The 14,099-nt window shown below is 45.5% G+C and overlaps 1 protein-coding gene across 3 annotated transcripts; it reads right to left on the reverse strand.

Annotated features, from left to right (window-relative positions):
* Positions 1-818: 818 nt before the first annotated feature.
* Positions 819-8,376, reverse strand: Pdp2 (pyruvate dehydrogenase phosphatase catalytic subunit 2). 3 transcript variants are annotated; one of them, XM_048355403.1, is made up of 4 exons: positions 8,242-8,369; positions 7,289-7,292; positions 6,759-6,765; positions 819-5,548 (listed from the first exon to the last, which is right to left on the reverse strand). In XM_048355403.1, exon 4 carries the CDS (start codon positions 5,505-5,507, stop codon positions 3,921-3,923), a length of 1,587 nt encoding a protein of 528 aa, XP_048211360.1. In that variant the 5' UTR covers positions 5,508-5,548; positions 6,759-6,765; positions 7,289-7,292; positions 8,242-8,369; the 3' UTR covers positions 819-3,920. The 3 variants fall into 3 exon arrangements, with proteins under 3 accessions (XP_048211360.1, XP_048211362.1, XP_048211361.1); XM_048355405.1 differs by lacking the exon at positions 6,759-6,765 and adding an exon at positions 6,325-6,337 and having other exon boundaries at positions 819-5,543; positions 8,242-8,364; XM_048355404.1 differs by lacking the exons at positions 6,759-6,765; positions 7,289-7,292 and having other exon boundaries at positions 819-5,555; positions 8,242-8,376.
* Positions 8,377-14,099: the final 5,723 nt, after the last annotated feature.

Consider the following 14,099-nt stretch of genomic DNA (forward strand, 5'->3'; position numbering starts at 1 on the left):
TCATGTATATGAGGCAAGCACTTTACCACTAGGCCATATTCCCAGCTCCCCTTCTCTTTTCTTTTTCGTGACAGTACTGGAGGTTGAACTCAGTCTGGGCACAGTCGCTTAGCTTTTTCACTACACACTTGCACTCTATCTATACCACTTGAACCACAGCTCTACTTCTAGATTTTTGGTGGTTAAGAATCTCAAGGCCCCCTTTGCACAACACCTTGTCAAAAAAATTTTAACTAGAAAAAAAAAAAAAGAATCTCACGGATCCGGTGGCATACCCTACGTGGTTACTGTATATGATTTTGGTACACTGGATATTGTACATATGCCTACCTGATTTAGGGAAGGGAAAGAAAAATGACGGTGTAAGATATCACAAGAAATGTATTCACTGCCTTATTATGTAACTGTACCCCCTTTGCACAACACCTTGTCAATAAAATTTAATTTAAAAAAAAAAAGAAATAAAGAAGAAAAGGAACAGAACGTGAGAAAGCAATGAAATCCTAGTGTAGTTTGATTTGTGAATTATAATTACATAGCCAAAATAAAATAAACATTATATTCTCCTTCCAAAAAAAAAAGAATCTCATGGAACTGGGCACTGGTGGCTCACTCCTGTAATCCTAGCTACTGAGATCTGAGGAGTGCAGTTCAAAGCCAGCTGGGGCATGAAAGTCTGTGAGGCTCTTATCTCCAACTAACCACCAGAAAACTGGAAGTGGCACTGTGGCTCAAGTGGTAGAACACTATCCTTGAGCTGAAGAGCTCAGGGACAGCACGCAGGTCCAGAGTTCAAGCCCCACAAATGATTAAAAAAAAAAAAAATCTCAGACTCTCCTACCTGGGCTAGCTTTAAATCTCAATCCTTAGATCTCAGCCTCCTAAAGTAGCTAGCTCCTGACTCTGAATACTTTTTTGTTGTTTCACATAATTAATCTCTTTCTTAACTCAAGTTTCAGTTTATATTTCACAAATATTTATAAAACACCAACTCAACTGTATCTCAACTGAGTTTTTCCCAGTGTACTTAGAACTGAAGAATTTTTAGACCGAATATACTTCTGAGAAACATGTTTACAATTTAAATATCCAAAGCTTACATTTCCATTATAAATATAAATTCACTTTAATGTTACGAGCATCTCAGAAACTGAATTTGATCAGTAATTTGATCTAGCATACTAATTTAAACTTAGGACTAATATCACCTTCACCATAGACTAATTTCCAAAAATCAATAGCATTATATACTATTTAAACACAAAATGTCTATACTAAGATTGTTTCATACCTAAAATCATACTCAATTTTAAGCACCAAAGCATACTTGCACCATATTACATCTAAAATAATAAATGGCCCTCCTCATTGTTTACATTTAAATTTTCAGAGCCTGAAAATTGGAATTTCTGTATAAATGTGCTATATACACAAGGGTTTTAGAAGTCACAAGCACCACAGGCCTCCTGTCCAGCAGTGTCCTAAGCAGGAGCCAACTGGCTTCAGAAAGGGCATTGCCAAAAACTGTAGCTAGGGAGACAAGCACATTGGAGTTTAACCAGAAGGCCATGTTCCTTACAGCTTGCTTAGGAAGAGCAGAGAGCACATAGTGGGGGAGGAGGGGGGCAGAGGGGACAGGAGGGAAGAAGGCAGACAATAAGTCAGCCTTTCTTCTCTCTCAATATATCAGTTAAAAATCAGGAAATCTATTAGGCAGAGAAAAAACAGACAAGCTTGGAGACACAAGTGGGAAGTCTGTGTTCTATCAACTGCCTCACAAATTACTGAATTAGATCTATTTTATGACCTCTGCCAGGCTCAAAGTAGGAATCAAACACTATGTATGCCAATAAGGCTCAGGGTTTAGCTGGCATGAAAAAACAAAGGGCAAAGCAGATATCAGACAAGTAGAGTCCTTGGTTTGAGCAACAAACCTACATGCTAGTGATATACTTGCTTATCTTTCCTTTTTCTTTTTTCATGGTGCTGGACACTGAGCCACGGCTTCCTAGGTAAGTACTCTACCACCTGAGATATACTCTTTTGTTTTCAGTTTTGTTCTGAGATAAAACTTTGCCCCTACCTGGCCTCCAACTTTTATCTTCCTGCCGCTGCCTCCTAAATAGCTAGGATTACAGGCAAACATGACCACTGCTGGCTGTGATTCACATTTGTTTTTGCATTAAGGTCTTAAAGACCAGAAGGAACAGTAGTAATTTCAGAATTTAAAAAAATAACAAAAACAAGAGTTAAGTACCCCCAAAGAGCACATCTTACAGAAAGCCATGTCACTAAAGAGACAAAGAAGAAAATGTAGAGACATGTCCCAAAGCCACATATATTCCAAATCCTGGCAGAATGTTACCTGGGACACAAACAAAAATCAAGGATGCCAAGCCTAGTTACTTGCTTTGTTTTCCATGGCTGGCATGAGGGGGGCAGAGGCAAGTAATCAACCAACCAACGTAGCTGCGTCACATTGAAGAGTTCTGTCTGATGTCAGTTTTTGTGAATTAATACATTAAAAATATTTGTGTTTCCATTTGGGTACACATTTCCTGTTATTTAAATGCCACAGCCACCCACCAGAAGAGGAAGTTTATTTCCCAAAAAGGATCCATGTGGGTTAATTTTTAAGTAAATACAAAAGAACTCTGATGCCCATTGAAACCACGACAAGTTAAGGTTTTAGTTTGCTCAACTCCTATACTAAATATGGTCTAATTCTTGAGGATTAGTAATGGCGATTTATAACAGTCAGGGGCAGGTGTCCCATCTGATAAGTGTCCCTCCTCCCCTTTCTCCCTGCCTCTCAGGAAGCAGACAGAGGGCCTTGGCTGGCAGCTATGCTCCTTAAACCCATCCCATTTTCACCTCTCCAGATTCAGGCCCAATCTCAAGTGTCCAGACCTCTGCCTAACTCTTCTTGCCTTAAATGTGTGACATAATTACTGTGTGATCACATTGTGTTTTTTCCTGCAGCCATTTGCAAAGGGAATAGGTAAACGACTCTAGTAGTCACAGGGTAAGACTGGGCAACACAGAAGAAGGACTATGTCAGGTGGAATTAACAGAAGAAGGTTTGAAATATGTAACCAGAAGGCTTAATTGGCAGGAGGCTGTTAGGGGGCAGGTGTTGTACTAATGTAGGAAAGGATGGTAGTTAAGGATTAGATAGAAATTACCCCCTAGTATGGCTCAAAGGTACAGGGTTGGGATTCCACAGCAAGACCAACTGCTGCATAAGTTAATTCAGCTAGGCCAGAGGTCTAGACCCTCTCTCTCAGCTGCAGAACAAAATAAGCAGTCTCTAACATGCTTACATTGGGCCTACCTACAGGTCTAAAGATGTAGTTTTAAAATAAACTAAAACAGAACTAGAATGCAGTGTTACAGATTATCGTCACTAGAATAGTCATTTTCAAAATGTTAAAATATTGCATAGAAAAGTGTCCTGTAGTACACTTTGTAAACCTAGGTTTTAGTGATTTTAAAAAAACAAAACACAAAAACCTTTGTAACCTAAAAAGACATGACTGAAGTCAGAATTACCAAACCTGCAGACTTTACAACTAGATCTCAGAAGGTCCTCAAGTTATTTTCAGAATCATGATTAAATGTTATCCTTTGAATACTCAGGATATCATAGTTTAAAAATATCTTTATAAAGTACTGTGTATAATTCATGGTCTTTATTCTCTGTTCTCTCTGCATGGAAGATCTGACAGGCACCAGCAAGGGACATAAAATCATTGCTAATGTTTTTAAATCTAGGCTGACTTTTTTTTCCCCTTCTCCTGTTAGTCAATTATTCAACAAGGTCTATCTTGCCTGTTGAACAATAAGGTTTGAACAACTGATTTTAGAGCCTGTGAAAATATTTTAACGAGCCTTAGCCTTGGCAATAGGATGGGAGACTCTTAGCCTCCCTTATAATAGGCATCAATTGAGTCTGAGTTAAAATAGACCACAGTGACAGTGATATCATCCCTATACATCCTTGCTAAGTCTTCTGGCAACGTCAGCATTGCAGCCAGCCGCTCGGGCTCCATCTCCCCATACTCATTGCTCCCAATGGCGTGTCTGATCAGATGTGTAGCTGCATTCTGGTCAGCCGTGTGGAGCCCATTGGCCTTTCTTTGAAGCAGCAGACTCTGCATGAGCCCCAGGTTGGTAGGTCTCTGGGCCAGGTCTGGCTTGTGGTGATCCGCCTTGGACAAGTGTCCCACCACGAGCCTCATCACGTCCTCATTGCCCAGCATGTCCCACAGGCCATCTGAAGCCAGCACCAGAAACTTATCCTGAGGCCTCAGCCTGTGGTATGTAACCTCAGGCTTGGCAGTCAGGTAGGGGGGAGTATAGCAGTAGGGTGGGGTGAACTGGTAAATGTTCAGGGCCTCGGTATCAAAGCCCCTCTGTAGGACACTGCGTTGTAGCTCTTTACTCCACTTCAGCTGCACATCCCCAAAGGCCCTGCAGGGTATGAGGACACCCAGCAGTCTGTCATCTATGATCAGTGTCCTGTCCTCTGATTCAGGGTGTTCCCTCTTAAGTCGGGACAACTCGGCCTGATTCCAGGCATTGTGGTCACTAGTGAGCGGTAAACAAGTCCATCTGCCATTGTCTTCTTGGACACCAAGGATGACTCGGCAGTCACCAGCATTTGCCACATGCAAGTGAACACCATTGATATGGGCCATGCAAGCTGTTGCCCCAGAGAAAGCCACCTGGAGGGACAGGTTCTTTGTCACCTCATCTTCCAGAGGGGCCTGAACTTCCAGGGAGATGTCGGAATCCAGTCTCTGGAAGGAGTGCATCAATGCTTCCTCAATGCTCAGCCCCATTTCCATGTGCAGGTCAAGCAGTTCCTGCCAATAGACACGGAGGTGGTCCAGATGCACTGATGTGACATCCTTGTAGATACTGTCCCCTGGGTGCTTGAGCCACTGTAGGATGGGCAGCAGGGGTTTCATGTTCTCCATCGCTTCCTCCATCTGCTCCAAAGTCTGGTGGGACATCAGGGACACTGCCATGTAGTAGAAGAGTCTCTCACTCACTGCTTGCGCACATGCGTGACCACCGTGTCCATCAAAGATGCCGAACATGAGCCCATTGGTCTGCAGACAGGAAGCCACACCTTGCCGGTCCTCCACTGGGGAATTGGCAGCCAGCTGGTTGCTCTCAAAACGCAACACAGAACTTGGGACTCCACTGACCAAGTCAATCTTGTGAGCTGATTCCCCAGCTCGAAGCACTTCATTTACCTGCTCAGGACTGAGCTGCAGGTGGAAATCCTCTTCCTCCGTTGATGTGTGCCTGTAGGCTTTTTGCAGAGGGAAGCTATCACGAACGGATCTGCTTTTTGGGGCAGGTGGTACCCTGCAAAGGAGTCGCCATTTTAACTGACTCCCATTTGAGACACTCCTTGAATATAAGCGATTGCCCCCTTGTAAAGTGGCAATTCGGTTCCTAGCAGAATTAAAGACCCGAGACACAGAACTTGACATTCTGAAACTAGCCCAGCAGGTGGAGGTTTGTTTTTGCTTTTCTTAAACCTGCAAAATAAGGAAGAGTTTAATCAGGTGTTTTATATATTCTACTTTTCTGGAACCATTGAGGACACTGTTCCTTCCTCCCAGATGGTCTAGGGTCCTCTTTCCTCTCCTTCCAAAATCCTTTCTCATACCAGAGCCTAGTGTCCAGTTTCTGTGTCACAATCTCTCTAGAAGACTACAAATGTTCATTTAGATGTCCATTTCCCTGCTAATCTATACACAGCATGAATACGGAACTGTAGCTGCCTTATCAAGTGCTTTCCAGTAGCCAGCCCTGGTTCTCAATATTGGTTAAGTGTGGCATTTTCAGATGCCAAAAAGCACATGGGTGTGACACTAGCTGTCTAGCATCAGACACACCACTTCATTAGTCTGAACTCCTGTTATTCACTAGCGGGATTTGAATATTACTAGTCTTGGAAGATTTTAGTAAAATATGACCTTTTGGGCTAGGAATGTGGCTTAATGGTAGACTACTTGCCTCGTATACATGAAGCCCTGGGTTCGATTCTTCAGTACCACAACAGAAAAAGCTAAAAGTGGTGCTGTGGCTCATGTGATAGAGTGCTAGCCTTGAGCAAAAGAAGCTCAGGGACAGTGCCAGGCCCTGAGTTCAAGCCCCAAGACTAGCCAAAAAATAAAAATTAAAAAAAGCAGTTCTGAATATATCTTTATATTGTATCTTTGAATCTAGCATTCCTGTAATTTTGGGGGAGTAATACATTTAGTAATTTGGGGGGAGTAATATATTTAATGACATACTATATACCTTTTTTTTTTTTTTTTGGTCTGTCGTGGGGCTTGAAATCTGGGCCTGAGCACTGTCCCTAAGCTCTTCAGCTCAAGGTTAGCACTCTACCACTTGAGCCACAGCACCACTTTGCTTTTCTGGTGGTTAATTGGAGATAAGAGTTTCATGGACTTTCTTGCCCAAGCTGGCTTTGAACCACGATCCTCAGATCTCAGCCTCCTGAGTAGCTAGGATTATAGGCATAAGGCACTGGCACCTACCATTTTGGCATAAGTGATCACAATTTACTAATCTGTTCACTACTATTGGAGATTTGGAGGTGGTTTCCACTAACCTACTATTTTATTTATTTGTTTATGTGCAGGTACTGGGGCTTGAACTCAGAGCCTGTCTCTCAGCTTTTTCCCTCAAGGCTAGTGCTCTACCAAGTGAGCCATATATCTGCTTCCCACTTTTTTTGGTGGTTTAATTGGAGATAAGAGTCTCACTGAACTTTCCTGCCCTGGCTGTCTGGCTTTGAATCTCAATCCTCAGATCGCAGTCTCCTGAACAGCTAGTATTACAAATGTGAGCCACAGAGCTCCAACTTTAACATGTTTTTAAAACACCCAACAACACAGGATGCAGTGCCTCATGCCTGGAATCGTAGCGGCTCAGGAGGTAGAGTTCGGGAGGATCATCATTTGAGGCTAAATGGGCAAAATGTCTGGGAGTCCTCCACCCCCCATCCTAACCAATAAAAAGCCAGGCACGATACTGGTTGCCTTTCAACTTAGTTACTGGGAACGCATAAATAGGGGTGGATTGCAGTCCAGGCCATAAACTAGGAAAGAAAAATAAGAGGGCTGGGGGCTTAATTCAAGGGGCAGAGAACTTGCCTGGCAGTTGCAAAGCCCCGAGTCTGAACCCTAGTGCCACCAAAAATAAATAAATAAATAAATAAAACCACTAACACTCGAGAGACAAAAATCACCAAACTACAAAGCCTTATGCAGTAACCTTTTCCTTACTTCGATTTTATTCTGCGTATTTTCCAAAGGAGGAATCAGCCAGTAGGTCAAAGGGTGTAAACTCATTAATTCCCCCAAGTTTCATATCTGTTTCCACAAAGGCACAAGTAAACGTCTCCTGGTACCTTCGCCCATCTCTCTTGCTTTTCCTGGGCACACGGCTGGAAAACTCATTTTCTCTGGTGACCAGGGAGAAGGCTCATTCCCCGCGGGTTTCGGGGATTTATTTCATGGATGGATCCTGCCCGCCTCAGGATCACTCGCTGGACTCTGGAGAGCACCAAGCGTGGAGAATCGTCCCCTATCCACCCACACTGCACTTGGGACCTATGAGGTCAATCGGGGACACTCCCGGGCCTTGCAGAGAAGGCAGGCAGGGATGCGCGCTGCAAGGTCGGCCCTCTCCAACGATCTCAGCTCCCTAAAGAAAACTGGTCTCAAGTGCAAGTCTCGGGGCCCACCACCTCAAAGATAAGTGAGCGGGCTCGGTGGTGCAGAAAACCCGATCTCCCCGGAACCCCCAGCGGCCACGGCCCAGCTAGGTTCTCCCGGGGTCAACCCACCCGGGAGGAGACTCTCAGCGCCTCGGCCCCCCGGTGGGAGAAGACGGGCGCCGGGCCCACCGGATGCTGCAGGGCCAAAGCGCGCCCCCGCCGGCCCGCGGCGCGCCCCCGCCGGTCCCCAGGCCCACGTGGCGCGCTCGCGCGAGTGGCGTGACTGTGAGTGCCGCGCGCGCGCGCGCGAGTGGCGTGACTGTGACCGGCCCCGATCTGGTCCCGCCCTCCAACCCACCTCACCTCATCTCCGCTCCCCCGCCCCATCACCTGAGCGAGTGCGCGCGCTAGAAAGAGCCAGGGACCCCGGGGGCCCGGTAGTGGAGGAGGAATTCACGTCCCACCATTCATCCATCCCTTCCCTCGCTCACCCAGGACCTCCGGCCCCTACTCACCAGCCCGGTACCCGATCCGTGGCCCTCGGCTCGGCGCCTGCGCACAAGGCAGCAGCGGCGAGCTGCTTTCCCCGGGCGCTACTTCCCTGAATAGGCTGGGAGTCGAGAACCAGCTCCTGAAGAAAGCGCCCTCCCGCTACTTCTGATTGGCTGGCCTGCGAAGGCGGGTCCTCGACCGACAGCAGTGTTACCCAATAGGTGAAGAGGACAAGAGGAAGGCCGCAAGGCTGGGCCGGCCGAGGCCAAGCACCACCCCTCACCTTACTCGCACTGATTCTGGTGGTAGTTGAGCGCCTGGTCACCCGACCCGCAATCACGTGCCTGACACCCTCCCACCATTCCGAGATTTGCCCCTGCCCTCCCCCACTGCCCATCCTAACCAGGCGGCCTCTCCAATTCCTTAAAATTCCATGTCTATGTCGTGCTCTCCAGACCCTACTTCTAACCCCCGTCCCCCTTTTTATTCTGTCCTGTTACAAGGACACTTGGGGGGGTGGGGGCGTGAGTGCCTCAAGCATAATTTATCTTGACCTCATTTTCTTGCCAAACCTGCTCTTCCTCTTCTCCCAAAGCAAGCCTTGGTTCCACTGGCTGCTTAGAGACCAAAGACAAACATGAAGGTCATCTTGATGCCTCTATTTGCCTGGGGCACTCTTCTAGAACCTGTCAGTTTTCTCTCTTAACCCCCTCCCCCCACACATCCACTTGCACCCAGCCCCTCTTGCTTTTCCTAATCCCTCATTTGGCCTCCTAACTGCTAATTCTAGATTGGTCCTAAACCAAATCTTCCCCACCCTTCTAAAACAAGATTTCTGCTCTAACCTCTGCCTCGCCTGGCTACTAATAAACTCCCAGATAAGATAAACTCCCATAAGATAGAGAACTAGAGTGTCAGATATTCCTTAAATCCTTTTGATCCTAACATGTGACAGTCTAGTCCTCACCTCCTTCCTTATAAGCTATTCTAGTAGAATTCTTCTGTGGTAGGTCAAACCAAGTCCTTTGGAGACACAGAAGGAAAGATGAGCAGAAGAGTCCACTTACAGCAAGCCCTGAAAGATGAGGTCTCCTAGAAGGAAGACATTACCTTTCCTGGGGAGCCTGGCCACCCTACTTGGTTCCAAGGATGTGTCTGCAGTACAGTAGAAGGCTTGTCAGACTTGCCCTGGATGATATTTCTACTGCCGCTCACCCTTAGCCTTTTCTGGAAGTTCTAAATCAGGATTCACATTATTCTCACTTCTGGAACATTGAGGGGGTTGTTTCGGATCCATACAAAAAATAACTCTTCGTTCTAAATAAATATGTGTGAGAGAGCTGGGAAACAGCTTTCATTGTTGTTTTGGTGCCAATAGCTCACTTGAGGAGATAGAGGGTGGTCCCTTACAACAAGAAGCAACAGAACCTGAGTTCAAGCCCCACAACTCACCAAAATGAAAAAAAGGGAATGAGGAATGGCTCAGGCAGTACAACATCTGTCTAGCAAGCATAAGATTGATTCAAACCCCAATATGGAAGAAAATTAAAAATAAAATAAAAACAAAGGACAGAAGAGAGAACAGCAAAGGAAAAAAAAAAAAAGCAACAGAGTTTAATTGTTCAACCTTCAAGTGTTTGGGGGGTGCCTACAATGTGACAGACCCTGGGAGGAGTCCTAGAGACACACAGATGACCTCTACCATGTTCCTGAGAAAAATCACATCAATTAAGTTCTGGAACTATAGTTTCTGTACATCACCACATACTTCACTTCCGCAGTAAAAATGTATCTATGACGATATGGTGCTCTGGAATTTTGTCTCTTAATAGCTACAACAGCTTCTTCATTCTATACATGATCTCCAACTCCTCCTGAATATGGTCTGTCTCTCAAGGCTTCCTTATCCCAAGGGCTTATAAGAAATAAATGAAGGGCTGGGAATATAGCCTAGTGGTACAGTGCTTGCCTCCTACGGTTCAATTCCTCAGCACCACATATATAGAAAAAGCCAGAAGTGGCACTGTGGCTCAAGTGGTAGAATGCTGGCCCTGAGCAAAAAGACGCCAGGGACAGTGCTCAGGCCCTGAGTTCAAGCCCCAGGACTGGCAAAAAAAAAAAAGAGGAGGAGGAGGAGGAGGAGGAGGCGGAGGAGGAGGACAAGGAGGACAAGGAGGAAAGAAATGAAGGCTGGGTGCTGGTGACTCAGGCCTGTAATCCTACCTACATAGAAGGCTGAGATCTGAAGATCTTAGTTCAAAGCAAAAGTCTAATCTCCAATTAACCAGTAAAACAAACAAACAAAAAAACACATTGCCCCATTTGTAAGGAAATGGAAGGACTTGGAAAAAATTATACTAAGTGAAGTGAGCCAGACCCAAAGGAACATGGACTCTATGGTTTCCCTCATAGGGAATAATTAGCACAGGTTTAGGCTAGTCACAGCAGAGGATCACAAGAGCCTAATTGCTATGCCCTTATAAACACATAAGATGATGCTAAATGAAATGAACTCCATGTTATGAAAATGAGTGTTATATCACTGTTTGCAACTTTTGTTGTTGTTGTTGATGATCCTCTGTATCCCCTTCCTGTGGTTGTCCCCACTCTATCACTGTATCTCATCTGAGTACCCTGGATACTGTATATACTGGTATTAGAACTAAGGAAGGGAAAGAGAATATCAAAATCAAGAGATAAAGGATAAAAAGACAAACGACTCCAAAAGCAATACTTACAAAACCATTTGGTGTAAACCAACTGAACAACTCATGAGGGAGAGGGAAAAGGGAAGGGGGAGGGGGGAAATGAGGGAGGAGGTAACAAATTGTATAAGAAATGCACCCACTGCCTTACGTATGAAACTGTAACCCCTCTGTACGTCATTTTGACAATAAATAAGTAATTATTTTAAATAAATAAATAAACAGAAGTAGAGGTGTGGCTCAAGTGGTATATCACCAGCCTTGAGAGAAAAATCCAAGTGAGGATGTGAGACTCTGAGTTCAAGCCCCAGTACAGGCACAAAAAAAAAAAAAAGAAAGAAAAGACAAGAAAGAAAAAGAAATGAATAAAGAATAAGCACTTACTTTCCTTTGAGAAAGGGAATGTACGGCTCAACTGGCATTTTCAGAGAAAACACACATAAACAGTATAGAAACCAAAAAGATATAAATTTAAATGAATAATTGATTCTTGTCAATCAACCTGAAAAATACTGTTTTGTTTTTGTTGCCAGGCCTGGGGCGTGGACTCAGGGCCTGAGCCGTGGACTCAGGGCCTGAGCACTGTCCCTGGCTTCTTTTTGCTCTAGGCTAGCACCCTACCTCTTGAGCCACAGCACCACTTCCGGCTTTTTTCTATATATATATGTGGTGCTGAGGAACTGAAGGTAGGGCCTCATGTATATGAGGCAAGCACTTTACCACTAGGCCATATTCTCAGCCCCTCGACCTGAAAAATACTAAAGCAGGATTCAGATATCTAATGCAGGGTGGTATTCCATCTCAGCAAGTGAGAATTGGGGCATACCTTTAATCCACTAATCCCTTTACTTTCAAGTTGTCTGAAAGAGGCAAAGGTGAATATTTTACATTTCAGTGATAACCCTATGTTACTGCGTCTGGCATAGCTTGGCAAATCTTATGTGAACAAGCCGAGAAGTGATTGAGATGAGGAGATGGATTTCTTAGGTGAGTGATTCTAACAAAGTCTCCAGCTTCCTTAGCTATGCAGATAAGACTTTCCATGAAATATAAGGAAGGCTGATTGGAGAACAAACTTGTGGCAGGAGAATCTGAGATAGTAGCAGCCAGTTTCTGTTTCTTGAAACTGCAACACTGGCCCTGATAATCCAGGAAAATGTATTCCTTGTCAATAAGCAGGAGAGTTTGTCCTTACCATGATTCTGTGGCATCCTTGCTGCCTAGGGCACTAATCTGGTTCATCCACGCCTAGAGACAATTGCCCCAGGGACCTGTGCCAGTCCAAATCAAGCAATCTTCTATCTTTTAGCCAACCAGATGACTTTTCCTAACATTATCCTCTCTGACACTAAGTGTGCATGCACAGGCAGCCCCCGTCCTTCTGAGGGAAAGGCTACCATTCCCTCAAGCTCAGGTTATATTATCAAGTCCTGAGGCTGTGCTAGTAGCAAAAGCTTGGGAGCTGAAGTTGTGGCTCAAGTGATTAGAACACTGGCCTAGCAAGTGCAAAGCCTTAAGTTCAAATTGTAGTACAGCCCCAAAATAAAAAAGTCTAGGATTTTTGAGGAAATGCAAGTCTGTCTGTGCTCCTTTTTCAGGGTACTCTTGTCAATGGATTGGCAGGAGACAGAAAGATTATTGTATTCTAAAATGGTGTTCCTCTAATATTCGAGAGCACAGAGCCAATGCTCTTCTTTTTGTTGTTGTTGCTATTGTTGGTGGTGGTGGTTGATGGTGGTAGTAATAGTACTGGGACTTGAACTCAGAGCCTGGGTGCTGTCCCTTAGCTTTTTCACTCAAGACTGGCTCTCTACCACTTGATCCACAACTCCACTTCCGGCTTTTTGCTGGGTAATTGGAGATAAGAGTTTCACAGATTTTCCTGGCCAGGCTGACTTTGAACCTCAGTCAGGTCCTTTGGGGAAATTGATCTGAGTTTCTGAGCCTCTTTGAGGCTTTTTCAAATACACAGCCATCTCTTTCACCTACAACATGGCACAGCTGCAGTCATCTGGGCTGTAGGGGCAAAAATCATACCCTGTACCACCCTCATCACACATTCATCCCATTCAGGCCTCATTCACTGGAAGGCCTATAGAAATTTCTGTCACATAGAGTGTCCCAAGCCCGAGGCCCAGCTCTGTCACCTTCTTGCTGTGTGATCCTGGGCCAATCAACTTCTCTGAGCCTATGTAAAACTAGTTGGAAGGAAGGGCATTTTTGTGTGGGCTCTGTGGTTGCCATTTACACTCCAACCCGCAAATGACTCATATCCTTCCGTGAAAGTAGATTTGGAAACGGAGCAGAAACACAGGTCTGGAAATGTGGTGTGGAGAGGCGCCTCGCAGCCCTGCTGCAGGGCCCCGAGCGTGCCCTTGCTGTGCTCCGGCCTGCAGCTGCGGGAGGCGGCCAACAGGGGGTGCTGCCGGCCCAGCTCGCGCCCGGGAGGCTCCAGGCCAGGGAAACCGCGGTGTCAGCTAGGTTGGTCTCGGAGTCGCAGCCGGTGCCACCTAATGCAATAGTGGCCTCTCCAGGAAACCACGGGAGCCTGGTAAATGTCACCACACCCATCCTGGGAAGCCCTGGCGGGATGAACTCGTGCACAGCTCTGGGCAAAGCGAAAGGACCAGCCAACAGCCAGGGCTGGGCGAGATGTTGAGGGTGTCAGCACCCCCACTCACCTGGGGCCAGAGCATCCCACCCGCACCCCACATCTATCAGGATGTGGATGGAGCAGTGCGGTTGGAATAGGCCTAGCCAGATCGTTAAGTGTAAAATTACCACCAAGAAATGAGAGTATCCTGACACTAGTAAAAGCAATGATTTATTTATATTTTTGTGTTCCACTTCCCCCCCCCCCCCACTATGCCTATTTGCCTGGGGAGAAAAGTTTAGTAGGGCATAAAAGACAGAAGTTAACAACATTCGACTCTGGGTCAGGAAACCCTAGGAACTTTTACTTCCATGTCTCCTCCTCAATTGCTAGGCAGACACTCTACTGGCCTCCACTGTAGCTGGGACCACTCTGCCTGGCTCATTAGTTGAAATGGAGTCTCTTTAACATTTTTGCCTGTGCTAGCCTCAAACCACAATCCTCCCAATCTCTGGCTTCTCTGTTTATTTCTTCACTTTTAAAACATGCATCATGTATG

This window comes from Perognathus longimembris, chromosome 10 (genome assembly GCF_023159225.1).
Source record: "Perognathus longimembris pacificus isolate PPM17 chromosome 10, ASM2315922v1, whole genome shotgun sequence".
In the NCBI taxonomy this organism is placed as follows: Eukaryota; Metazoa; Chordata; class Mammalia; order Rodentia; family Heteromyidae; genus Perognathus; species Perognathus longimembris.